The sequence below is a fragment of the Pan troglodytes genome, chromosome 3 (assembly GCF_028858775.2).
Source record: "Pan troglodytes isolate AG18354 chromosome 3, NHGRI_mPanTro3-v2.0_pri, whole genome shotgun sequence".
Lineage (NCBI taxonomy): Eukaryota > Metazoa > Chordata > Mammalia > Primates > Hominidae > Pan > Pan troglodytes.
In genome coordinates, this window is record NC_072401.2 from 111,139,862 (window position 1) to 111,166,384 (window position 26,523).

Sequence of the window (26,523 nt, forward strand, 5' to 3'; positions counted from 1 at the left end):
CTGGACATGGTGGCACATGCTTGTAGCCCTACCTACTTGGGAAACTGAAGCAGGAAGATCCCTTGAACCCAAGAGTTCAACGCTGCAGTGAACTATGATTACACCACTGTACTCCAGCCTGGGCAACAGAGCAAGACCCCATCTGTAAAATAAAAAAATTTAAATATAACACCTTGTTAATTATGTTTAAGGTAATAAAGTGGAGATAAAAAGATAAAAGTGGTAGGTTAAGGGTTTTTTTTTTTAAGAATGTTAACTGGAAAACCATTATAAAGGGTATAAACTGTATTTTTTTTTTTAAGGCATAAGGATGAATTAGTAAACTTAAACTCATCTTTTAAAAAGATCCACATATAAAATTGAAATATTTATATCCCGTCACTTTGGGAAGCCAAAGTGGGCAAATCACTTGAGTCCAGGAGTTCAAGACCAGCCAGAGCAACATGGCAAAACTCCATCTCTACAAAAAATACCAAAAAATATTAGGTGGGCATGGTGGTGGGCACCTGTGGTCCTAGCTACTTGGGAGGCTGAGGCAGGAGAATGACTTGCACCAGGGAGGCAGAGGTTGCAGTGGGCTGAGATGGTACCACTGCACTCCTGCCTGGGTGACAGAATGAAACCCCATCTCAAGAAAAAAAAAAAAAAAATATTTTAGCCATTTGCCACTAATAGTTTAAACATTTTATTGCTGTAAGGAGATGCTAAGTTTATAGAATTCCTCTCAAGCAGTAATGTTGGTATGTTTCTCTTCTTTCTGATCACATGCTTTTTCTTTTTCCCATGACAGGCTAAAGAATCCCTGAAACAGGCGCGTCATTCTCTCTATTTGCAAATGCAAGTAGAAGAACTCAATGAAAAGAATTAATCTTAAGAGTTTTAAATGTCGTCAGATTTTCCATTACGTATTGATTTTGCAACTTAGGATGTTTTTGAGTCCCATGGTTCATTTTGATTGTTTAATCTTTGTTATTAAATTCTTGTAAAACAGAAGTATTGTTTGAAGTTCTCAACTGAGATTTTTACTTTTTGGATTTTTATGACTTGCTAATGTTAGAAAGGGCTTGTATGCGTCTATCAAAGCAACAGTGGCTGCTGTTAGCTAAAAATCCTTGTCAGCTTGTCCCACGTTTATTCTCCATGTGGAGGTGAAAGGGTCTGTGCTTGGCATTCACTTTCATTCTTAGACTTAATTTGGAATCATCCTTTTAAAAAAATCAGAGACCAGGTCTTGCCAAATCAAACTCCTGGGCTCAAGCAACCCTCCTGCCTCAACCTCCCACGAAATCATCTTGTCATTAACTTCTTTTTTTAATATGCAGTAGTTGGGAGTAAGGTCTTTTTATCATTTATCAAAAAGGCATAAATGTTCCACCAACCATAAAGTATAGTTGGTACTTTTTGAACTTCAACTGAAACAATGTATATAAACGATTGCTTTTGAACCTGCAAATCACAAGTTTCAGGTATCGAAGCCAAAACAGTTAACTTTCTTCAGCCTCTGGCAGATTATTAACAAAACAGTATTATTCAGATTCTATATCATATTAATGAGAATTGAACCTTGAAAGTAACATCTGTTATTCTATTAATGTGATTGTGTGTGAATGGGTCTGATGACTGTTGGACTGTTTGTAGGAACTTAACATGGAAGATGCTGACAGAATCAGATTTTGCAGGTGTTCAACCTATAGTGGCTAAGAATTATCATGTTTTCTATTTTCATCCTCAGAATGCCATACAACAATTCTGGAATGCTGATTTTTTTTAAAGTAGGAATTAAAGTCATACACAAAATGTGGTAATTCATATGTAGATGAAATATTAAACATTTAAATGACCGAGTAAAAAACATCTATCAATTACACAAATGAACAAGAATGTTAGAAAAATGTAATAAAATATGAATTTCAAATATTTTATTAAGGGATGATTTAATTAATTCCTGGATTTCAAAAACCTTTAAAAACATCAAACTAAACTTTTATTAAAAAGTGACAAAATACAAGTTAAATCAGCTAGATTTTTGTGTAACCCTGCAGTTTATTAAAAAATAATACAAATGCATGTAAATTTTTATTTATCTAATTTCCTGAGGATTTTGTTTCTCCATATCAAACCCTTTCACCATGGCCAACATGAACTTTTTTTTTTTTTTTTTTTTAAGGCAGTTCTCTGCTAGGCATTAAACTTTAAAACATTTGAATCATTGGACCATAATGCTTCACCCTAACGATATTTATATAAAAGGAAGAGAAAGACATTTTCTTTTTTTTGAGACGGAGTTTCACTCGTTGCCCAGGCTGGAGTGCAATGGTGCAATCTCGGCTCACCGCAGCCTCCACCTCCTGGGTTCAAGTGATTCTCCTGCCTCAGCCTTCCAAGTAGCTGGGATTGCAGGCATGCACCACCATGCCTAGCTAAATTTTTTTTTGTATTTTTAGTAGAGACGGGGCTTCTCCATGTTGGTCAGGCTGGTCTCGAACTCCCGACCTCAGGTGATCTGCCCACCTTGGACTCCCAAAGTGCTGGGATTACAGGTGTGAGTAACCACGCCCGGCTGAGAAAGACATTTTCAATACAGAGTGTAAAATTAGATAGCCTCTATTAATTAATTAGATTTTGGAAAGAAATGCAGCTTTTTAGTTAGCATTGAGGCAAAACAGGGAACCTGCTTCTTTCCAATTGCACTTGGGTCTTTGCAAAAGTCCACTCGGCGCTGAGAAACTTTCCTGTTCACCAGTGTGAGGAGTTCTGTGAACTCTAAGGAGGAGCCATATTTTCCCAACATCTCACACAAATCTTGAATGTACCATGAGCCGTTCACAGTTTCCCGGTGAGAATAATATCCTAAAAAAGTGAGAAGGAAAATGTTGCTGCAGTTTTCTGGCTTTCAATTACTGTATGTATTCTTTTTAGTTACAGAAGTATAAGTTCTTAAAAATCCTTAGAAGAGTCTTAAGATGTGTCCATGATATAAATGGCTTTTAATTTTTTTTTGACTCTTTTCAAATGGGAAAAGAGATTAATTCTATATAGTTTTATATACACGGGGTTAATTCTGTATAATTTCTTCCATTTCCTAAAAAATTCCCAAGATAAACAATGATTGAGACATGAGATTACTAAAAAGAAGTCAAAATTATTTACTACAAAAGCAAAGAACCATTATCAAAATATTTTTCAGTTGGGCATGGTGGCTCATGCCTATAATCCCAGCACTTTGGGAGGCTGAGGCAGGCAGATCACTTGAGGTCAGGAGTTCGAGACCAGCCTGGCCAACATGGTGAAACCCCCATCTCTACTAAAACTACAAAACTTAGCTGGGCGTGGTGGCAGGCACCTGTATTCCCAGCTACTCGGGAGGCTGAGGTAGGAGAATCACTTGAACCCAGGAGGCAGAGGTTGCAGTGAGCTGACATTGGACCACTGCACTCCAGCCTGGGCAACAGAGTGAGACTATAAAAAAAAAAAACACACACACACACACACACACGCCTGGGCAACAGAGTGAGACTATAAAAAAAAAATACACACACACGCACGCATGCAATGGCTCATGCCTGTAATCCCAGCACTTTGGGAGGCCAAGGCTGGAGGATTGTTTGAGACCAGCCTGGGCAACATAGCAAGACCCAATCTCTACAGAAAAATTAAAAAGTTAGCCAAGCATGGTGGTGCATGCCTATAGTCCCAGCTACAGGGGGGCTGAGGTGGGAGGATTGCTTGAGCCTGAGAAATTGAGGCTGCAGTGAGCCATGATCATGCCATTGCACTTCAGCCTCAGTGACAGAGTTGAGACCTTGTCTCAAAAAAAAAAATTAAAGCTTTCCATGACAATTACCACAATGGCACTACCACCCTCAGTAACTGATGGTAGGCTGCTAATACTAATATAATTAATTAGACTGTTGCTTTACTCAACATAACTCTCAGGAATGATTTTTCTGTAAGGTACTTTACACTTTCATTTATCACTCTGTGCCATGTGGTCAAAGAAATTCTAAGTCTGTGAGCTTCAGGATGGAATCACCATGTCCCAACCGAAAGATCTGACCCAAACCAATCAAAGGTGAAACTTACAGGACCTTAGCCAAGAGAGGCAATTATATGTTTGTTTTAAACACCACACACCTTCTGCAACAGAGTAACACATGAGGAAGTCAGCTCCAGCAGGCAGCGTGTAAACGGAGGCTGCATCCACCTCAGTTATGTTGGTGTCCAACTTCTCTGTCTGATTATCTACTACATCCAAAGGAATGACTGGCACATCGTGCTGGTTTCCCCGACATGCCTACAGGACAAGACAAGGAGGAAAAACCCACCTCTTTGCCTACTGTTTCCTTCCCAGTGCTTAATGTGTGCAGTGAATGTGTAAGCCAGTACCCCTTCATACAACAGAAACCACATTCTGAGCAGTTCAGAAGCAATACATTCAGGTTTGGAGGGCACAAAAGCCAACAAAGTTGTTTCCTTACTTAGGTTTTCTTTTAGTTAATGTTTTAAGAAAAAATTGGCATCCCCAAGTATACATCAAATTATGTTGGTAGAAGGGTATACTGTAGAGGAAAAAGCTTGTGGTTTTAAAATTTCTTACAGATTAACCACACCCAGAAAGCTATAGTATTGACCTAAGTGTTTCTATTTAGGCAGGCAGTGTATTTCCAGATTGACTTTTGCTTGCCTGGCTGCTGCTATAAATTGTTAGGAGTTAAAATGACATCCAGCCTGACCTGAGGAGATACCTACTAATGCACCATCTTCCTTGTGTGCCCATTAAAAAGTGAGGTCTCAAATTTTTACCCACTAATTCTGACTCACTCAGAATTTACATTAAATTTAGACTCATAATTAACATTAAATTCTGACTCACTCAGAGGCTAACATTAAACTCTTCTCATAAGTGACTTTTACAAGCTGAATTGTGTTCCCCAAAAATTCATATGTTGAAGTCCTAGCCCCAATACCTCAACTCTGACTGTATTGGAAGACAGGGCCTTTAGAGGTGATTAAGGAAAATGAGGTCATACGGGTGAACCCAAATCCAACATGACTAGTGTCTTCATAAGAAGAAATTGGGACACAGACATGCACAGAAGAAAGACCATATGAAGGCACAGGGACAAGATGGCCACCTACAAGCCAAAAAGGGAGGCCTCAGAAGAAACCAATCCTCCCCACACCTTCATCTGAGACTTCCAGCTCCAGGACTGTGACGATAAATTCCTGCTGTTTAAACCACACAGTCTGTGGTACTTTGTTATGGTCACCCTATACACGAATACAGCCAGCCAATAAGATTCTGTTGTAGCATTATAAATGCATCAATCAGTTCTGAAATGGTTAAAGAATTATGAGCATCAAAAGAAAGTCCTGAATGATTTCAAATCATAAAATAAATAGAAAATCCCTACTATCCCGTTTTTATAGGCAGATTTTAATCTTCGTATCAGCAGGCTTATTTTCAGGCCTTTTTTCTACTGTCCTTCCTAAATATAACATAGAACACCTTTAACCTAATGACATCACCTGCCCAGTCAACTGCAATAAGAGTAAGAGCGAGCCTTTACTGAGGGCGTGCTGTATGCCAGGCACTGTTCTAAGTGGTTTTCATTCATTAAGTCAGTCAGGTGATTTTGCCCACACAACCACCCCATGAGGCAGGTGCTCTTTTTACCAAGAATCTAAGGCATAGAGAGAGAAAGTAACTTGGCAAACGATTTCATTTGTGGCTTTCTTCCCACAGTAGCTCATTAGTTATTTCCAATTCTCTTGTGTTTGACAGTGTTGGCCACTCCCCTTTTCACAAAACAATCATGTCATTATTTGTTTCTTGTTTTTCTCCTGGTGTCCATCCTCCTCAGTATCTTCCCTCTTCAGCCCATTCCTCATGGGTGTCCCTCGGTTTTGTTTTATGCTCCTTTTTCAGGCTGTATTCAACACGAGTAAACTCATCTAATCCCATGGCTTCCACGACCACCTCCTGATTTATTTCTCCAGCCGAGGCCACCTGTCTTAGGTTCTACACCTGTATGACCAATTCCATGTCCCACAGACATTCCAATGCAGTTGTCCAAACCAGAAACGAGGCAGTCATCCTTCACTTACAGCCACTTCCTCACCCCAAAACAAGGCTTTATGGTAGGATGCGAAATGCAGTTTCATGTTTGATATGGTTTGAATGTTTGTCCCCTCCAAATCTCATGTTAAAATGTGGTTCCCAGCGTGGGAGGTGAGGCCTGGTGGAAGGTGACTGGATCATCGGGGAGGATCTCTCATGAATGGTTTAGCATCATCCCCTTGGTGTAAGTGAGCTCTCACTCAGTTCACATGAAATCTGGTTACTTAAGAGAGTCTGGGACCTCTCCCTTGGCACTCTCTTGCTCCCACTCCCAACAAGTCATATGCTGGCTCTCTGTCACCTTCCACCATAATTGTAAGCTTCCTAAGGCCTCACCAGAAGCAGATGCCAGCACCATGCTTCCTGTACAGCCTGCAGAACTGTAGGCCAATCAAATCTCTCTTCCTTATAAATTACCCAGTCTGAGGTATTTCTTTATAGCAATGCAAGAATAGACTAACATAATGTTATTTCATGTCCTCCATGCCATTCATGGAAATACAGAATTGTGACACTGGCATGTCAGGTTTCTCTTTTGTAGTTCAAAATCTTTGGCCGGGCACAGTGGCTCACGCCTGTAATCCCAACACTTTGGGAGGCCAAGGCGGGCAGATCACCTGAGGTCAGGAGTTCAAGACCACCCTAGCCAACATGGTGAAACCCCATCTCTATGAAAATACAAAAATTAGCCAGCCATGATGGCAGGTGCCTGTAATCCCAGCTACTCGGGAGGCTGAAGTGGGAGAATAATTGAACCCGGGGGCGGAGGTTGCAGTGAGCCGAGATTGCACCATTGCACTCCAGCCTGGGGGACAGAGCAAGACTCCGTCTCAAAAAAAAAAAAAAAAAAAAAATCCTTAATGATGTGCCAAGTAATATTCATGCAAAAAAAAATTTTTTTTTTTTTTTTAGACAGAGTCTCGCTCTGACGCCCAGGCTGGAGTGCAGTGGTATGCTCTCGGCTCACTACAGCCTCTGCCTCCCAGGTTCAAGCAATTCTCGTGCCTCAGCTTCCCGAATGGCTGGGATTACAGGCACCTGCCACCATGCCCGGCTAATTTTTGTATTTTTAGTAGAGACAGGGTTTCACCATGTTTGCCAGGCTGGTCTTGAACTCCTCAGGTGATCTGCCTGCCTCGGCCTCTCAAAGTGCTGGGATTACAGGTGTGAGCCATCACACCTGTAAAAAATACTTTTATCCCTAAAACCAATTTGGCAGCGGGGAAACAATCTTGGTTTAAGGGGCAATGTGAAAGGGATGAGACAGGATAGGACTAGAAGGCTTTATTTTTCCATTCTTTCCACTGGTTTATATGCTCTCTACCTCCCAAAGAAGCAAACCTAGTCTGATGAGGTTGCCTTGTGCGGCACTCTTCAATCAGCAGGTACGCTTTCCAATGGCTCTCCTTGGTATCAGGCTCGGACAGGGAGTAGCACATTGGTTACTTTGTGAGTCACTTCAAATCTCAATCCAAATGCTGTTATTTTGTAATATAGACAATGAGAGTGTCAAAGAATTATTACTAACAGCTCAAAGTGCAACGATGATTGGCCAGAATTCAAAAAGGGCCTGTCCAATTACTGGAGAAAGTTACTTTCAAAACTGGCTTTTAGACCTTTATCACATGTTCAGAATGACAGACTTTATAATTAAGATGATAATGTACTCAGTCTTACCTGAATGATAAATATCTTGGGTTTTCCAACCAGGCTGTGACACTTGTCTCCTTTGAACAAGCCAGTTAATGTCTGAATTTCTATTTTAGCATCATATGCATAAATGTGATTGCCTTCGCCATGGCTCAGGAAGACACACACAAAGCAATCGGCATCTGCGTGGCTAACAGTTGACGCTATAAAGGACCCAAAAGAGAATATAGAAATGAAAATATGATGCTTGTTATCTACACATAAAAATTCAGTTTATTAACACCAGAATAAAGTTACATCCACATGATTGGGGAGGAGGAAAATTTGTGGTTTTGTCTTTTTTGTTTTTTTGAGACAGAGTTTCATTCTTGGTGCCCAGGCTGGAGTGCAGTGGCACGATCTTGGCTCACTGCAACCTCCACCTCCCGGGTTCAAGCGATTCTCCTGCCTCAGCCTCCCAAGTAGCTGGGATTACAGATTCGAAACCATATCCAGCTAATTTTTGTATTTTTAGTAGAGACGGGGTTTTGCCATGTAGCCAGGCTAGTCTCGAACTCCTGACCTCAGGTGATCCACCTCTCCTCGGCCTCCCAAAGTGCTGGGATTACAGGCATGAGCCACCATGCCCGGCCTACTCTTTAATAAGTGTAAAATATCTGTGATGAAACAACTTAATTTAGTCTTTAATCAAACAATATACTGTACTGTATCTTATTTTTTAAAAAATCCAAATTTATTAAAGTTCAGAGTAATAGAGTTTGACCAAATTTCATTAGCCTTTCTAAAACACAGAATGATGTGGAAAACATGAAGGGATTATGATAGGGAATCTCACTTAAGATCCAAGTTATTTTGGCAATAAACTAAAAATTTCCTTGTATCAGCAGAGACCTTAGAGCAGAGTGGAAAGACCCAGAAACTGCTGCTCAACAGCTCCCCACGCATTGCTGCACTTTCACTATAGGAATACAGCACTTAGGGCCAGGCGCAGTGGCTCACACCTGGAATCCCAGCATTTTGGGAGGCCGAGGCAGGTGGATCACTTGAGGCCAGAGTTCAAGACCAGCCTGGCCAACATGGTGAAACCCCATCTCTACTAAAAATACAAAAATTAGCTGGGCATGGGGGCGAGCTACTTGGGAAGCTGAGACAGGAGAATTGCTTGAACCCAGGAGGTGGAGGCTGCAGTGAGCTGAGATCACGCCACTGCACTCCAGCCTGGGGGGGACAGCGAGACTCCATCTCAAAAAAAAAAAAAAACAAAAAGATTATAGCACTTAGAGCTTCCAAAAGAGTACTCAAAGCCAGGTGCGGTGACATGAGACTGATGTCCTCCAAAGCTTCTGAGCAAAGTAGAAAAGCTGGTAAAAGCAGCCAAAGTTAGAATGATGTGCAGTTTAAAGAAGAGCTCTGAAGAAAGTTTAAAGTAATTATGCAAATATAATGGTTGGCATGCAGTGATGATTATAATATAGGTTGTTATAATTAGAATACCTACCCCATATTGACGCTGTGAGAATTAAAGGAGGTAATGTATGTAAACCAACACTATTTGGAAACCAGTGAGAAAACGAGGCATGAAAGGAGTCAATGAGAAAATGAGCCTGTTGACTGCCCAGCACCTGTAGTACTTGCATTTTAGGCTTTTACTGCCAATTGAAGGGGTCATTTCATTCATTTCTACAATAGACTGTAACTAGTGGTATGCTAAATATAAACTTTAGAGGCATAATTATTTGCAAGGGTCTCTAAATGTGCTGGGTAATGGAAACACAGCAGCATACCCAAAACCTGTAACCTGTGCTAAATTAATACTTTTTTTGTCACACAAGTAATTACTTATACCTGTCTTTACAGATAGGATAAAGGACTCGGTTTCATTAGAGGAAGATGAACTATATGATAGCAAAACTACCTACCCTCATGAATTTTGAGCAGTAGTTCTTCTGCTTTAAGATCATTAAAGCATTTCACTTCAAATCCTAGATCTGAAAACCTAGTGATATATTAAATGAAATGTTAGCCTATAAACTTTGAAAAGTTGTCAAATACCCTTACTTTGGAAGAATCTATACACATTTTAATGACACATAAATTTGCTTTCTTTAGGAGAAAAGAAATGAAATATAACAATGGTGGTTTTCCCTTCATTCACCATGGTCGGAAAGGATTTAATCATAATGACAGCCGATTCAATTTAGAGTGTTGTTGTCTACTATGCAAATGTTAGTACAAATGCAAAAGCCTATCAACATTTAATAGAACAGAGTAAGGAAAATAACTCAGGCAAGTTTTTTGTTTTTGTTTTTTTTTTTGAGACAGAGGCTCTCTGTCGCCCAGGCTGGAGTGCAGTGGCTCGATCTTGGCTCACTGCAAGCTCCGCCTCCTGGGTTCAAGCCATTCTCCTGCCTCAGCCTCCCGAGTAGCTGGGACTACAGGCGCCCGCCACCACGCCCGGCTAATTTTTTGTATTTTTTAGGAGAGACAGGGTTTCACCATGTTAGCCAGGATGGTCTCGATCTCCTGACCTCATGATCCGCCTGCCTCAGCCTCCCAAAGTGCTGGGATTACAGGAGTGAGCCACCATGCCCAGCCAACTCAGGCAAGTTCTTAAGGGAGGCTGCATCAAAGCAAGGCCCATCCTCCAACACTCTTGATCTGTTGTTACCTCATTAGTGTTGACAAGTTATGATAAGTAACTTTTTTTCCCTACATCTAGAAGTCTGGAATTTTTTTAATTTTTAATTTTTTTTAACTTTTCTTTTGGAAACATGGAAAAAAATTATTTTATTTTTTATTTTAGAGACAAGGTCTCACTCTGTTGCCCAGCCTGGAGTGCAGTGGCATGATCACAGCTCCGTGCAGCCTTGAACTCCTGGGATCAAGCAATCCTCCCCCTTCAGCCTCCAGAGTAGCTGGGACTACCGCCACCATGCCCAGCTAATTGATTTTTATTTTTTGTAGAGACCAGGTCTCACTCTGTTGCCCAGACTCGTCTCAAACTCCTTGCCTTAAGTGATCCTCCCACCTTGGCTTCCCAAAGTGCTGGGATTACCAGCATGAATCACCACACCTGGCCAAAAGTAATTTTATCACTTAACTGCCTCATCTTGATAGGTAGATAAATCTACTACCTGCGGGTAAGATTGTCTCTATCTGCACAGGTGCCCCGCCTTTCTGGCAGTGTTAAGTGCCAAAAGAACCTCTCATGATTGAAGATTAAAGCAATTCCTCTCCTCCTGTGGTCCATTTTGTACTTTTCTGCCGGATCAAACATTTCTCTGTTAATGAAAAGTTGAAAAACAATCACTTCAAGTCACATTAAATAATAAGCCCCTCCAAGTTCTAGGTCAACATGTAGATAGAGATCTGAGCTTCCTCCTTGCCAGGCTGATGTTCCACTGGTGTGCTCCAGGAAAGGCCATGCTAATAAGGAAAGTCCTGAAATATCTCTCTGCCAATTGGTAAAGAGCAGCCATGTGCCATCCTGACACATCCCTAACCCACTGCCTTCATGTCTTTCCCCTGGCCCCCAGGATCCAGCAACCAAGAATAACCACGAGGCTCAGAACCAAGCTCTAGCTCTAGGCTCATGCCATGCCAATTAATATGCATTCTGAACATCACTCCAGGTCCCTCGACAACCAGGGGCAGCACAACCTGCCTATCTACAAATGAGCTCCCCAAAGGCTAAAACTTGGCCTACTCAGTTTTACTTCCTAGCTCCCAGGACCCATTCTTGCTTTGATTTCTGTAGGCTGATCATGACCATCAAAGGAAGAGGCCTTTATTAGAAAAGAGCACAGCTTTACCTTTTATAGAAGGCATCTGTTTCTGTCATGTTTTCTTCCCCACCTATCAAAAAAAGTTGATTTTTGTTAATTATTTTTGACTTATGGTAGTAAAATATAGTAGGAACTCCCATCCCCCTTCTGACTCCCAAACTGTAAGACCCTTCTGTTTTGGTTAGCTTAAAAGCCAAAGTATGTGAAGAAAAGGAAATGAAGGGAAACTGCTTACTAATAAACAAACTATAAATTAACAGCTCTATGCTTTCTCACCCCCAACTCGACCTGCAAAATAACAATCTTATAAACAGAAATGGAGAAAATATTACACAAATGCGTTCACTGCAAAATATGCCTAGAGTAACAGTTCTGTGATTACGGAGTTGAAATATGAAGTTGCTTTGTTATGCAGAAAATGTTTTTGCACGTTTTCTGAAACAAAGAATTAAGTCCTACGGGAAAACTGAAATATAGTTTGTGGTTAATGCTGGATTAGCAGTGGTGTAGGCCTGGAAGAGGTAGAAGTTTGGGTGGAGGAAGGGCAGGGCAAGGGCAAAGACTTGGACCTTGGATCTCCTGCATGACACATCTGCATTTCCAACCCTGTAAGGGGAGCCCTCTGCTCTCCATTCTCAACTGGACTCCCTGCTCCCTGGACAGCCTTCCACTGAATTCCTCTCTACTCTCTAGAGCAGTGCTATGTCATGGAAGTGTCTGTGATGGTGGAATTGTTCCGTATTTGCACTGTCTCATAAGGTAGCCACTGGGCACATGTGTCTACTGAGCATTTAAATGCAGCTAATGCAACTGAGGAACTCGATTTTATTTTCAATTTAAATTAATTGGCCAGTGGCTTCTACACTGGACAGTGCAAAAAGTGTGGCATCTTCTACAATAAAGGCCCCATCCACTCATGCATCTGTTTTTACCTGATAGCTCAACAGCTTAGAGGGGAGACAGCAATGAATAAACCGAAATATTAGCAGCATAGCAAGATGCACCTTTCAGTTGAGGAAGAATGACCCTAAAGCACGGACTCTTACCCATCATCTCCTAGCCAAAAGGGTTGGTTCCCCTCTCCTTAGAGATCTCCCCATTACTAGCCCCCATCACCTGATTGATCTAACCTCACTTCTCCTCAAAAAAAAAATACAAGGTGGGGAATTCAGTTCAAGTCCCTTTTAGCCTATTCCTCCTGGAACTGCCCCAAGCAATGAAACCCAACTAAGACCCCATACTAAGGCATCCTCTGTCTGTACGCCCTAAGTCAGTTTTGCTCAACCTTGGGCATCAGAATTCCTGGTGTGCATGTTAAAATGCAGATTCCTGGATCCTAACTGAGGCAGAATCAGAATCTTGGAGGAAGGAGGTGACAGCTGCATTTTTCACAAAGTGATTTTTACACTAAGGTGTGAGAGCCAAAAGCAACCTCTCCAACTGGTCCTCCCCGCTGCATGGCAGATAAGAAAGCTGTTTAGTCCGACCTTTGCCCTAGGTGAGCACAGTAACCAGGTACTTCCTACTCCACACACTGCTCTATGAAGACAGCACAGGGATTTCACTCTTCCCATTTTCAAAAGCTGTCGGGATCTACTGCCTTTTGATAACCTCACCTGCTTATCTTTTAACCAGTTAGAGTATAAAGAAACAATAACTTCAAGAAAATTAAATCCATATGTCACAACCATCCTCCTCACCTGCCAAAATTCTGCACAACTTGGAAAGCACTCAGTGTCTCAGTGTCTTCCTCGGTGGCAGCAGGCCAGCGGCTCACCTCCTGTGGCTTCTGCTCCGTACTGACTGCTGAGCCGAAGGCGGCTCACAACCTAACTCATGGAAGCTGTGCCAAATGGCTGCTCAGCAAACTAACTCATATCCCTCAGGGTGAAAACACTGGAGATGTATTCTTGCTTGGGTCTTTAAAACTCTTGTTTCTCATATTCCCAAAGAATTAGCTTCCCAGTTGTTAGCTGACACATTAAAATTAATAACTTAAGATGTGAGTTTGGGTTGTCTCAAATATGCCCTCACATTAGTCAAGACCTACAGGTTTAGGAATGGCTAACTAGTATTAAGTAGCTGCTCAAGAAAATCTGTTTAAAATGACGTTCTGGCCGGGCATAGTGGCAAGCCTATAGTCCCGGTTACTTGGAAGGCCAAGGCAGGAGGATCTCTTGAGCCCAAGAGTTCTAGGATATAGTGTGCTATGACTGCCCCTGTGAATAGCCACCATACTCCAGCCTGGGTAACAGAGCTAGACCCCATCTCTTAATACATTTAGTTTCAAAGTTAACAGATTTGGCAACCTCAGTGAGGGATTTTTTTTTTTTAAGTTTTTTGTTGTTGTTGTTGTTTGTTAATGCTACGGATGTAGAAAAAAACCTAGGCTCTGGACATCCCAGTTCTGATGCTGGCCAGCTGTAACTTACCTTCACTCTCACAAAGTGCACCCTGAATCCTGCAGTACCAGTTAATGACCAGGTCCAGTGGCCACTCTAGCAAACACTGAATCAGAACAAAAAGCTATGGAGACAGATGCCAGGACCTAAGTTCCAATACTTTTCTGGAGTTGATAAACTTTACCCACAGATTGCAGAGAAAATAACACATCATGACCACCTTGAGCTGTGTATCCCAAGCAGACAAGCTTTCCAGAAGGGGGCACTTAAGTATCATTATGCCGCATTAATATTTATTTTTTATTACTATTTTTTTGGGATGGAGTCTTGCTCTGTCGCCCAGGCTGGAGTGCAGTGGCGTGATCTCAGCTCACCACAACCTCTGCCTCCGGGTTCAAGCGATTCTCCCGCCTCAGCCTCCTGAGTAGCTGGGATTACAGGCATGCGCCACCACACCCAGCTAATTTTTTTTTTGTATTTTCAGTAGAGACGGGGTTTTGCTATGTTGACCTGGCTGGTCTTGAACCCCTGGCCTCAAGTGATCCACCTGCCTCAGCCTCCTGGAAGTGCTGGGATTACAAGCATAAGCCACCGCACCCGGCCTGCATTAACATTTAAAAACCTGGATAAAGTAAGAAATAGCTTTATTGATATGGAGAAAATAAATTTTAATGAAGGAGCTACCCTCTGTAACAGATATAGAAATTCCTTTTCATCTGCAATCTACTTATCAAAAATGTGCCCTTCTTTAAACCTGATTCTTGACCTCTTTTCACTTTTTTTTTTTGAGACAGAGCCTCCCTCTGTCGCCCAGGCTGCAGTGCAGTGGCACAATCTTGGCTCACTGCAACCTCTGCCTCCCGGTTTCAAGCGATTCTCCTGCCTCAGTCTCCCCAGTAGCTGGGACTACAGGCGCCCACCACTGTGTCTGGCCCTCTTTTCACTTCTCTTCCTTTGCAGGATAATGTAACTGCCACCTCCTTGTTCCTTAAATCAGCTTAGGTTTTACAAAACTAATCATTCCTTTTTTCACCTCACTCTAATTTGATAGTCCCTCCAGATAATCCTGCCAGCTACCATTTGTTGATGGCCTGACGCCTTAGATACCTTATCTCACAGCTCCACAGCTCAGGAACAGGGACAGAGAAAGTGGGCCAGGCGTGCCAAGGTCGGCAAAGTGGAGTTGGGATTGAAAGCCAGCCCACCTAGAGTCCAAAGTCTCTGTAGGCCCATCCCCACGCAGCCCCTCCCACCCGAGACCGGCTACCTTTCTAAACTTTGTTCAACTTCCCAAACGACTTCGGTCATTCTACTGTCATCGTCTTCATTCACTGCACTCTCTATGAAAATCTACCCATCGGCTCCATCAACAATGTATTTAATAACCCTATGTAGAGTAACCTCCATCAGGCCTAGAACATGCACTGGGGAGTGCGGTGGAGAAAGAAGAGGAAGGGAGCAGGTGAGTGAAGGAAAGCCCCGGCTTCCCGCCCCTAGAGACTGCAACTGGACCCTGCACTGTGCCTCCAGGACAAGGCTACCTATCTACTTCCTCTACGACCATGTGACTTTTACAGCTTGCCTCTGGAGCACCACTTCCTTTGTACAGCAAAATATAAAAAGTTCTTAAACAAAGGCACTCTAACCAACTGCAGGCGTTTCTTTCTTTTTTTTTTTCTTCTTGATTCGAAGTCTCACTCTGTCGCCGAGGTTGGAGTGCAGTGGGGCGATCTCGGCTCACTGCAACCTCCACCTCCCGGGTTCAAACGATTCTCCTGTCTCAGCCTCCCCAGTAGCTTGCGCCCACGCCTGGCTAATTTTTTTGTATTTTTAGTAGAGACGGGGTTTCACCGTGTTAGTTAGGCTGGTCCAGAACTCCCGACCTCTGGTGATCCGCCCGCCTCGGCCCCCCAAAGTGTTGGGATTACAGGCGTGAGCCACCACGGCCGGCCAACTGCAGGCGTTTCGACCTTTTTGTTTGTTTTACTCTGGCCAAGCTTGAAGTTTCTAAACTTTACCAGTAATAAGTGACAGAACGTACGCTCTTAACAGTTGATTACTTTGCAGAATAAAGTTATTGTGGTTTTGGCTCAAACCGACAGACAGCAGCAGGTTTCCTGGATGAAGAAGAGAGAGACCGGTGTGTGCTGGCCGCCAGGAACTGGCCGCCTCCAGCTGAAGCCCGGGCGGACCCAGGGTCTTGGCCCGGGCACCCCGCGGGCCTGTTATGTTTTTATTATGATTCGGCGGAACAACCCCTCCTTTTCACTTTTCGAAGTGAGCAAACAAAAGATCCAACCCCCAAAAGTCAACATTTCAAACGGCCAGGTGTGGGGAAACGCCAGGCCCGCGTGGGGACAGCCTTTTAAGGTTTAAACAGCCGGGACGCCCCGAAAGCGCTCATCGCCCCGGAGGACAAAGGCGGCAGGGGCACGCGCCGGCGCCGCTACTCGGGACCGCCAGGAGGCGGCAGCCAGGTCCCCGAGTGTTTCTTAGACTGAAGCGCGAAGCCGTCCCCACCCGCCCTGAGCGCTTCAATCCAAGAGTGCAACTTCTCCAGGCCGCCCTGCAAAGCCGAAGGAACCCGCGGCCCCGCTCCGGTCCGCGCGCCCGGTCAGCTAACCCGCGTTTCCCCTCCAGCCGGAGCAAGACGCAGACCCGCTCGGTGCCCAGTCGACGCCCCCTGCCTACCTGCCGGGTGCCCCCTGCGGAGCCCCGAGGCCGAGCTCATTGCAGCCAAGCGCGCAGCCAGACTCCCCAACCTCCGCTTCTTGAAGCCACAGGCTCCCGGGCCCGGCCCCGCCCTCGGCCCTTCCTCGGCGGCCCCGCCCCCTGCCCCCGAGCGTGGGGCCAGTTGGTTCTGATTGCGCGCCGCCCGGGCTCCCGTGGATTGGGCTGGTCCTTCCCAGAGTTAAAGCTCCTCCCAGTCGCTCCGGAGCCGGCGGGGGCCAAGAGCGCGGGGGCAGGGAGAGGTACGCGGTCTTCGCCTCCAGGCCCGCTGGGACTAACCGTGCCCTGGGGACATGCCAGTTGCCACCCGGGGTGACACACAGACCGCCTAGCCCGAGGCAATTTCACATCACTTGTGTGAGCTCGGCCTCATTTAATCCCAGCTGCCCCAAACATTTGCTCTTCCTTACTTTCTAGAGGTACAGGTATAGATTGTTTTATACCGCTTAGCAGATACTGCCTGTATTTCAACATTGGCTCGCTTTGTGTCTCTGTGTCACATTTTGGTACTCTCGCAATATTTCAAAATTTTTCATTGTTATTATGTCTGCTATTGTGATCTGTGATCAGTAATCTTTAATATTATTGCAATTGTTTTGGGGCACCATGAACCGCGCTCATAAAGGAAGGGGAAATTAATCCATAAGCCCTGTATGTGTTTGGACTGTTCCACCGAACTTTCCCTTCTCTCTCCCCCTCCTGGGGTCTCCCTATTCCTGGAAACACAATTTTGAAATTAGGCCAACTAATAATCCTACAAAGGCCTCTAAGTGTCCAAATGAAAGGAAGAGTCTGTCACTTTAAATCAAAAGCAAACATGATTAAGTTAGTGAGGAAGTAATGTTGGTAGGCAGAAAGCTAGGCTTCTTGCTCCAGTTAGCCAAGTTGTGAGTGCAAAGGAGAAAAGCCAAGTCATGAATGCAAAGGAAAAAATTTTGAAGGAAATTAAAAATGCTACTCCAGTAAACACACAAAAGACAATAAAGCTAAACAGCCTTATTGCTGATATGGAGAAAGTTCTAGTTGGTCTGGATAGAAGATAAAAACAGCCACAACATTCCCTTAAGCCAAAGCCTAATCCAGAGCAAGGCCCTAACTCTTCAATTCTATGGAGGCTGAGAGAGGTGAGGGAATTGCAAAAGAAAAGCTGGAAGCTAGCAGAGAGGATGGTTCCTGAGGTTTAAGGAAAGAAGCTATCTTCATGACATAAAAGTGCAAGGTGAAGCAGCAGGTGCTAACGTAGAAGCTGCATCAGGTTATCCAGATCTAGCTAAAATCATTGATAAAGGCAGCTACACTAAACAACAATCTTTTGTTTTTGAGACAGTCTTGCTCTGTCACCAAGGCTGGAGTACAGTGGTGCGATCTTGTGCAACCTCCGCCTCCTGGGTTCAAACGATTCTCCTGCCTCAGCCTCCCAAGTAACTGGGATTACAGGATGTGCCACCATGTCCAGGTTAATTTTATATTTTTAGTAGAGACAGAGTTTCACCATGTTTGGCCAGGCTGGTCTTGAACTCCTGACCTTGAGCAATCTGCCCGCCTCGGTGTCCCAAAGTGCTGGGATTACAGGTGTGAGCCACCGTGCCCAGCCAAAACAACAGATCTTAAATGTATATGAAACAGCCTTCTATTGGAAGAAGATTCCATCTAAGACTTTCATAGCTAGAGAGAAGTCAATGCCCGTCTTCAAAGCTTCAAAGAACAGGCTGATGCTCTTGTTAGGGGCTAATACAACTGATGACTTTAAAGCCAACATTCCTTTACCGTTCTGAAAATCTTAGTGCCCTTAACAATTATGCTAAATATGATCTATAAATGGACCAACAAAGCCTAGTTAATGACAGCACATCTATTTACAGCATGGCTTACAGAATATTTAAAGCCCACTGTTGAGCTCTAGTGCTCAGAAAAAAGGTTCCTTTCAAAATATTACTCATTGACAATACACCTGGTCATCCAAGAGTTCTGATAGAGATGTACAGAGACTGATGGTGTTATCATGCTTGCTAACACAACATCCATTCTGAAGCCCAGGGATCAAGGAGAAATTTTGACTTTCAAGTCTTATTTACAAAATACATTTCATAAAGCTATAGCTGTCATCGTGATTCCTCTGATAGTTCTGAGCAAAGTAAATTGAAAATCTTCTGGAAAGGATTCATCATTCGAGATGCCATTAAGAACATTTGTGATTCATGGGAGGTCAAAATATCCACTTACGGTATGTAACTAGAGACTAGAGGGGGAAAAAAAGAAAAACGAAAAATTAGAAGTACATGTATCAGCCACAGTGGCTCATGCCTGTAAACCCAGCACTTTGGGAGGCCAAGGTGGGAGGATTGCTTGAGGCCAGGAGTTTTGAGACCAGCCTAGGCAACAAAAAATCCAGGAGTTACCTCCAGTTTACTTTGGCCCAAGTCTCGTATACAAAGAGCATTTAAAATAAGTTACTGCAAGTCCTACAAAGTAACTCGCACTGGGGAAATTTTGAGACAGTTTAGCTGTTGTTGCCCAGGCTGGAGTGCAATGGCATGATCTCAGCTCACCGCAACCTCTGCCGCCTGGGTTCAAGCGATTCTCCTGCCTAGGCAACAATGCAAGACCCTGTCTCTACAAATTTTTTTAAAATTAGCCAAGAGTGGTGGCACATGCCTGTATTCCCAGCAACTCAGGACACTAAGATGGCAGGATTGTTTGAGCCCAAGTTTGAGGCTGCAGTCAGCTGACTGTGCCACTGCACTCCAGTCTGGGTGACAGACACTCTTTAAAAAAAAAATATATATATATAAATATAAATTTAAATATATATAAATATATATATAATACATATATAAATATTTAAAAATTATATATATTTCAATTGGCACACTGGGTGGTATTTTACAGGCAGGATTACGGGCATGAGCCACGGCACCCGGCTTCTCCTGGATTTTTCAAATCTGGCTTTCATAGGTAGAGCTAATTCAGGGACAGAATCATGCAGAAATTCACAGAACGATGAGGGTCTCTAGATTATGGTGTTTCCTGGGGACAGCATGTTGTCCTACCCCAAAAATAGCAGCCAAACAGTGTGCCAACAAGGTGCCATGGGGTGCTCAATGTTGGATTTAACTTAGCTCCTCCTTGGGTGGTTGGCTATTGTAAAAAATTTACTTTGACAATGCTTTCAGATTTGATGAAACGGTGGCTTTATCTTTTGTAATTCCTCTGGACCCTGTAATTTTAAAAGTAAGCAACCTTAGAGTGGGAAAAAAATTAAAATGTGTTAAGGCACCACTTCTAATATATTAAAATAAGTATAATGAATACTTAAGAAATAAGTATAAGGAACTCATCTCATACTCTTATTTGGGAGATAAAAAATCTAATTTGGTAACTTCTACATGTGCCTGTGGTTCAAGTCTTGATGTCATTAGAGTACGAAATCAAAGAAGGGTTTTTACTCAAACCATTTACTGTTCATTGTATGCATAAAATATTTCAGAAATCACTGTCTTAGTAACTTATCCTGCAACAAAGACATGGAATATCCATATTTCCCTTGTATGGTGGTTGTGATGACTGGGTTAAGTGACTGTGAAGGACTCAGAATACTGCCTGCCATGTGAAGAGCTCAATGAATATTGGTTATTACCATCTTCTTGTACTCGTTGGAAACAGGAGTGGCATTTTTTGGTTTCCTCATTACCTACCCCAGTTGCCTTGCATGTGGCTCAATATTTAGCCATTGACTACAATTCAGGGTTTTCACATTTACACTCTGGCTTTTATCCAGTCTGAATGAGTTATCTGACCACCAGAACTTCCAGTCCTTTGGCCTCACTTTCAGGGTCTCTGAGTCCTGAAAACATTCCCTCGACAAGAGTGGAACTCCAGTTGGCTGACGTTCTACTTATCTGAAAAGAGCAGATGGAAGGAATTTGTCATTTTTTCTCCATAAGTATCTTATTATCTCAACGTTACTACTATAGTCTACGTGGTTAAGTATTTTAAAACAATATTTTGTCTACCTTTTTTCCCCCTTATTCACCACTGATCAGGATTTTGTCTAAAAACATAAATACAGAGCATTTTCTTGGGTACTTATTTCAGAATTACAAATGTATAATTTTAGCCTCTTAAAGCAACAGCTAGCCACAGTAAAATGGCTGAGTGCCTGGGACTGGGAAACAGGCTGCCCAGGTTCTACTCACGGCTTCTCCATTTTATTTGCTGTTAGATATGTGACAGGTAATGCAACTTAACCTCTCATAGCTTCAAACTCTTTGTTGTAAAATGAGGTCCAAATCTATTCCAGAGTTTTTGAGACAATAAATGGCAAACTCCTATGAAAGTACTGAACCCACAGCAAGCTTTCAGTACATTAGTTATTTTCAGCACTGAAGATTACCTAAACTACTTCCCAAGCTGTGGTCTGTGAACCAGCAGTATCATCATCTGAGAACTTGTTAGAAATGCAGATTCTCCTGTCTACCCCAGACCTACTGAATCAGAAACTCTGGGGGTGGGGTCCAGCAGTGTGTTTTGACAAGCCCGCCAGTGAGTCTCACGCATGCTCATGTTTGAGAACCACCAACATAGACTGGAATCCTACCAAGCGCTCTCTTCCCTCTCAAAGAAAAATATTCCCACAGCAAATCCATTAAAATTCAGATACACTAAGTTAACTGATAGGATGACTTGATTCTTCCTATATCTGAATAGTTTTCCATAAAAGTGACTTATTGAAACTGGTTTGCCCTCATATCTCAATCGTGTCTTCATTACAGCTTCTCTGTGCTCAATGTCTCCTTTATGAAATAAACAGCCATCTCTGTCCCTGGAAGAAATGTGTCAAAAGATTTTAAGGAGATAGGCATTATTCGAAGGCAATATATTATTTTAAAATATAAATAAAAGTGGAACTTATTGAAACTGAAGGTCTTGGCTTGTCACCTATCATAGGAATGAAATATAGGGAATAAAGTTAAGTTCAGAGATAATTCTACAACTTAAAAATTTTGGTCACTGATTTTGGTGTTTAATATTTTTTCTTACAGAATTCATAGAAATATTAATTTCTATGATGATTCTGATTGCTATACTTAAAACTTGAAAGCCAACAGAGAAATGTTTGTCAAGTTGTCAACAAGGAGATTTTTGAAGGATGTTATGGAAACTGAATAAGTAAGCCTGAGGCAAAAAGTCTAACATCATTGTGACATATATAAAAGATGACACTAGTGATCCCTTTACAGTTTTATTAATAATTATTATTTTTCATATACCGGTTGCACTGATTCATTTTTGCTCTTTTATTTTTTAGGCAGATGGCTGGTTTTTGTAGGATTAAGCAGTGAGGAAAAACAGCAAACTAAAAATGCTACTTCAAATATAGCAACAGTCACTACATAAGGCTTAAATCAATATATTGCAAGTAATTTCTATGAATTTTGAACAATACAATGTAGTGTATGTGGAAAGATCTTGCTAATAAGTTTCATTCTACTCCTCAAAGTTACTGAAGTCAGTCAACTATTAATAACAGAATTGTTTTTATAGAAAGATTCCATCTTCTCTACTGTTAGATGTTATGTCTTGTACTAAGATAAAATAATGAGCATTGTGCATCGCACCTTCTGATAATCTCATACTTCTATAAATACTGAGAGAAATAATCACTCTTTTAAATTTAGAGAGAGTTGGTTTTAGGCTAACAATTTTTTTTCTTCTTTCCAAGGCAGAGTCTTATTCTGACGCCTATGCTGGAGTGCAGCAGTGCAATCTCAGCTCACTGCAACCTCTGCTTCCCAGGTTCAACCAATTCTTGTGCCTTCACTTCCCGAGTGGCTGGGATTACAGGCATGTGCCACCACGCCCAACTAATTTTTGTATTTTTAGTAGAGACAGGGTTTTGCCATGTTGGCCAAGCTGGTCTCGAACTTCTGACTTCGAGTGATCTGTCCGCCTTGGCCTCCCACAGTGCTGAGATTACAGGCCTGAACCACCATGCCCAGCCTCTAACAACTAATTTTAATAAGTATTACTGGACTAGTCTACAGGTTCACTGAAAGAAAGGCTACCTGTGAGGATGTGTTTAATTAGCTTTTGCCCTTATATCTCAATTCTGTCTTCATTACAGCTCTGTGCTCAGTTTCTCCATCTATGAAATAAATACGGCCATATCTGTCCCTGGAAGAACTATGTCAAAAGATTTTAAAGAGACAGGCATCATTTGAAGGCAGTATTATTTTAAAGTATCAATATTACATTTCTTGCAAAGAGCTGCTGAAAGTTAGTTTTTTTTTTTTTTTTTTTTTTTTTGCTCTTTTAATGAGTTTATTCTGTCAATAGGGAAAATATCAACTTTAAAATCTAAACATATGCCACAAAATTTTGGGACAAATTTTGAGTTGAAGACGGCAGTACAAACTCATGTTTAGCTTTGTACACACATAAATAATTATAGATGTGTACATATGCATGGATTAATATACACACATATTTCTCAACTCTGCTACAAACAGTGACATCCCAGTAGCAACAAGCACATCTAATGCCCAGATCTTGGTTTCTAAGTATGATTCTCCAACAAAAGGAACCAGGGCTCTTTGGAGCAGGGGTTGATTCTAGGGATTCTAGGGTTGGGGCAGGGAATATCCAAGATGAACCTGGAGCATCTTGTAGTGCCAGAAAGTAAGAAGTGCTCAAAAATCAAAAGGATGGGCACATCAAAAGGACATAGTAGCCAACCTGGCAGAACTCCTAATAGCCAAGCTGGACAACTTAAGCAACAAAATAAATACTGTGTTACCCAAAATACAAAATATACATGAGTCCATACTGATGTAAACAAATTAGGGTGGGAGGGAGAAAGAAATTTTCCATATAGAAAAATTCCAAATACTACATATGGATATTCCCACTTCCAGGGGGTTGAATGTAATCTTTCCCACCCACCACCTCCCATGACTGGACTTAGTGACTGTTTTCCAAAGAACAGAAGTATGGAAAGGGAAAATAACAGTAATTTTCAGCAGCAAAAAACCAACACACACTACCTTAACCAAGTGTCCAAAGTTAATACACCATCAAGCTGATAGCATGTAACTCCTGACATGATGCAGTGAGAAGGACCTTCACCTCTGGTATTCTTCCTAAAAATCTATAACCCCACTCTAACCATGAGGAAAACATCAGACAAACCCAAATTGAGGAATATTCTACAAAACACCTGACCAGTACTCCTCAAAACTGTCAAGGTTATGAAAAAGAAAGACTGTGGAACTATCACAGACCAGAGGCTAATTAGGCATGACGACTAATTCAGTGTGGTATCCTAGATTGGATCCTGGAAAAGAAAAATGACATTAATTAAAAAACTAGTACAATCTGAAAAATAAAGTCAAGTTCCGTTAATAGTAATTGCCACTGCTGGTTACTTAGCTTCTGACAAATGCTTCATGGTTAAATAAAAGGTTAACACTGGGGGAACTGGGTGAGTGGTCACAGAAGCTCTCCAAGTATCTTTGCAACTTTTCTGTAAATCTAAAATTATCCCAAGTTTTTTTTTTAAAAATCTGAACATAACTGTTTCTACTGATTTTTGTGTAATTTGTGATCATGAATTATATTTTATAAAGATATTGAGTTTGTCCTTTTGAGAAAGCCAATGCTGCTAACAAAATCCATGAATTCATTGTAAGTGTAAAGTTACCTGGACAAATATTTCAATAATAAATATTCATAAACCATTTTTTTTTTTAGAGTCTTGCTCTGTTGCCCAGGCTGGAGTGCAGTGGCACAATCTCAGCTCACTGCAACCTCCACCTCCTGGGTTCAAGTGATTCTCCTGCCTTAGCCTCCTGAGTGGCTGAGACTATAAGCATGTGCCACCACGCCCAGCAAATTTTTGTATTTTTAGTAGAGACGCTGTTTCGCCATGTTGGCCAGCTGGTCTCAAACTCCTGACCTCAAGTGATCCACCCGCCTCAGCCTCCCAAAGTGCTGGGATTATAGGTGTGAGCCACTGTGCCCAGCCGATAAGCATTAATTATTAATAATGGCTTACAAAACTGTACCTTTTATAAAGGTTTGAAATAAAGAATCAATTGAGTGTCCCAAACATTTAAGTGGAAACCCAGTTTGCTCACTTAGCCACAAGGCATACATGTGCCTTGTCTCACTGGAACAGCTGCCACCAATTCAAGTTGGAAGATACTAGGTTCCCGGCAATGACATATCTCCAAAGTTAGGAACATGGCCCTTTCTCCAGAACATACTTTTCCTTCTGCCCTGTTCTACCTGTAATGACTTACAAATAACCGCCTCTCCCTATGCTGTCCTTCTCTGACTTTGAAAGTCAGTTCATCTTAATAACTTTGGCCATGGGTCACCCAAAGGATATATATGGCTTGAGGTCCCGGGCTAGGGAAAGGTTAACAACCAGTAGTCAGCAAAGACCAGTCTAGGAACATAACTGAGCATTCCAAGAGACTGAAAAGTTTTCAACATTCATAGACATCTTCAGAAGCTGTTGAAGTTTTCTTGGATTTTCTCTAAACATATGGTAATAATTTTCAATGTAAATAAGAGATCTATAAAAGGCAGTTATTTATATCTTGCCTTTTCCATCCTTTTGGCTCTAATTAAAGGCTTTTTGAAAAGCAGTATCAAGCACAAATTTTAGTAAGACCACAGTTAGTAAAAGGTTACAGTCTTTAAAAAATCTACAATAAGGAACAAGTGCTGGGAAATAAATAACAAAGCATAACAGCAAATAGTGCCTTGATATATTAGGTTAAATATCTTTTCATTTATCTCATTAAATCCATCTTTTCTCCAACTTGGCAAAGGTTATAGCAAAAGATGACATTTGTCATGTGAGTAGCTCATAAAATGGGAGTGGCTATGCTTCTGAATCGCATTCACATCACCTTCTAGGCATATTACATAACACTTAGCTATCCTGGGGTTGCTCCCTACGAGGTTATCAGGTGATGATTCCAATTTTACAACTGGAAAAATGGAAACCTTGTCCTTGTAAGTAGTCCTAATAGAAATGTGACTTACTCATGCTCAACGGGCTACAGAGAAACAACATATTATGTTGTACTTTAATTACATATTATGTGTAATTAAAATAGAAAAAAAAAGTCTGTTCCTTCTAGGCATAAATGTGTATTTAAAATTTCATAGTAAACAAATACTTGTAAGTGATAATTTCCCCATTTTCCAAATAAGATAATGTTGAACAGACCTTATGATGAATTTTATATTTGATCTCTTTTTTTGGTAAATGTGGTTATGAAAATTGAGTTATATATTCTTCTTTTCAAAATTCTCCGCTAAACAAGCACTTGTTTTTGATATTGGTCAAGATATTTGGCATACTAAGTAAGGGAGCAATGCTGGGGAAGATACCTGAGAAGACAAGCGTGCCCTCCCCTCACTATCTCCCTCACTTTTTTTGCTTTGAGGTTTTAACATCAAGATATAAATTATTTTAAGGTCTCAAAATAATCCTTTCACAAAAATAAGACAGTTTTATGTTGTAAAAACATTAGTTATTTGTCAAAGGTTATGTTCTTCCATCTTCATCTGTCACTAGCTGTCGGCATCTCCTTTAAAGATCAGTTTTTTCTTCATAATGACACCTGCATGCGGCTCGTTGGCTGTCCAGATATGGTTTACAACCTAAATGTATAACACTGTCAAACAAGAGCTCCACTGTTGTTTCACATGCTGCAAAATAAGAAAATGGGATTACTGTTGGGCAACTACATTGCTCTCTTTTCACCTGTTACACATTACAGCACAGCAACAAGCATATCCCTCGTGAGCACTGAAATGT

General features: G+C 41.7%; 3 protein-coding genes across 14 annotated transcripts in view; 1 reads left to right on the plus strand and 2 right to left on the minus strand.

Annotated features, from left to right (window-relative positions):
- Window positions 1–1,917, plus strand: part of MCUB (mitochondrial calcium uniporter dominant negative subunit beta) — a 124,447-nt gene extending 122,530 nt beyond the window's left edge. For 4 of the 8 annotated variants that reach the window (XM_517392.8, XM_054683274.2, XM_054683270.2 and 1 more), the window contains one exon: window positions 791–1,917. In XM_517392.8, the coding sequence (XP_517392.2) occupies window positions 791–868 (78 nt within the window). In that variant the 3' untranslated portion in view covers window positions 869–1,917. The other 4 variants (XM_063809727.1, XM_054683272.2, XR_010156666.1 and 1 more) reach the window with 3 other exon arrangements.
- On the minus strand, window positions 1,898–23,753 carry CASP6 (caspase 6). Of its 5 annotated transcripts, XM_063809729.1 has the most exons (8): window positions 16,650–16,753; window positions 16,000–16,075; window positions 11,584–11,626; window positions 10,906–11,052; window positions 9,691–9,767; window positions 7,799–7,974; window positions 4,135–4,294; window positions 1,898–2,850 (listed from the first exon to the last, which is right to left on the minus strand). In XM_063809729.1, exons 3-8 carry the CDS (start codon window positions 11,610–11,612, stop codon window positions 2,612–2,614), a joined length of 828 nt encoding a protein of 275 aa, XP_063665799.1. In that variant the 5' UTR covers window positions 11,613–11,626; window positions 16,000–16,075; window positions 16,650–16,753; the 3' UTR covers window positions 1,898–2,611. The 5 variants fall into 5 exon arrangements, with proteins under 5 accessions (XP_063665799.1, XP_016807507.1, XP_063665798.1 ...); XM_016952018.4 differs by lacking the exons at window positions 16,000–16,075; window positions 16,650–16,753 and adding an exon at window positions 23,732–23,753; XM_063809728.1 differs by lacking the exons at window positions 16,000–16,075; window positions 16,650–16,753 and adding an exon at window positions 20,384–20,465.
- Window positions 21,918–26,523, minus strand: part of PLA2G12A (phospholipase A2 group XIIA) — a 22,404-nt gene continuing 17,798 nt past the window's right edge. The window contains exon 4 of the mRNA XM_003310444.6: window positions 21,918–26,414. Within this exon, the coding sequence (XP_003310492.3) occupies window positions 26,296–26,414 (119 nt within the window). The 3' untranslated portion in view covers window positions 21,918–26,295. The remainder of the gene's footprint in view (window positions 26,415–26,523) is intronic.

Excerpts from the sequence above, each read along its gene's own strand:
- CASP6 (XM_016952013.4), bottom strand. The coding sequence starts at position 16,689 with ATGAGCTCGGCCTCGGGGCTCCGCAGGGGGCACCCGGCAG. Across the intron at positions 11,627-16,649 it reads CCGCAGGGGGCACCCGGCAG|GTGGGGAAGAAAACATGACA; the intron begins GTAGGCAGGGGG and ends TTTTTTTGATAG. Across the intron at positions 9,768-10,905 it reads AGAGACAATCTTACCCGCAG|GTTTTCAGATCTAGGATTTG; the intron begins GTAGTAGATTTA and ends ATATATCACTAG.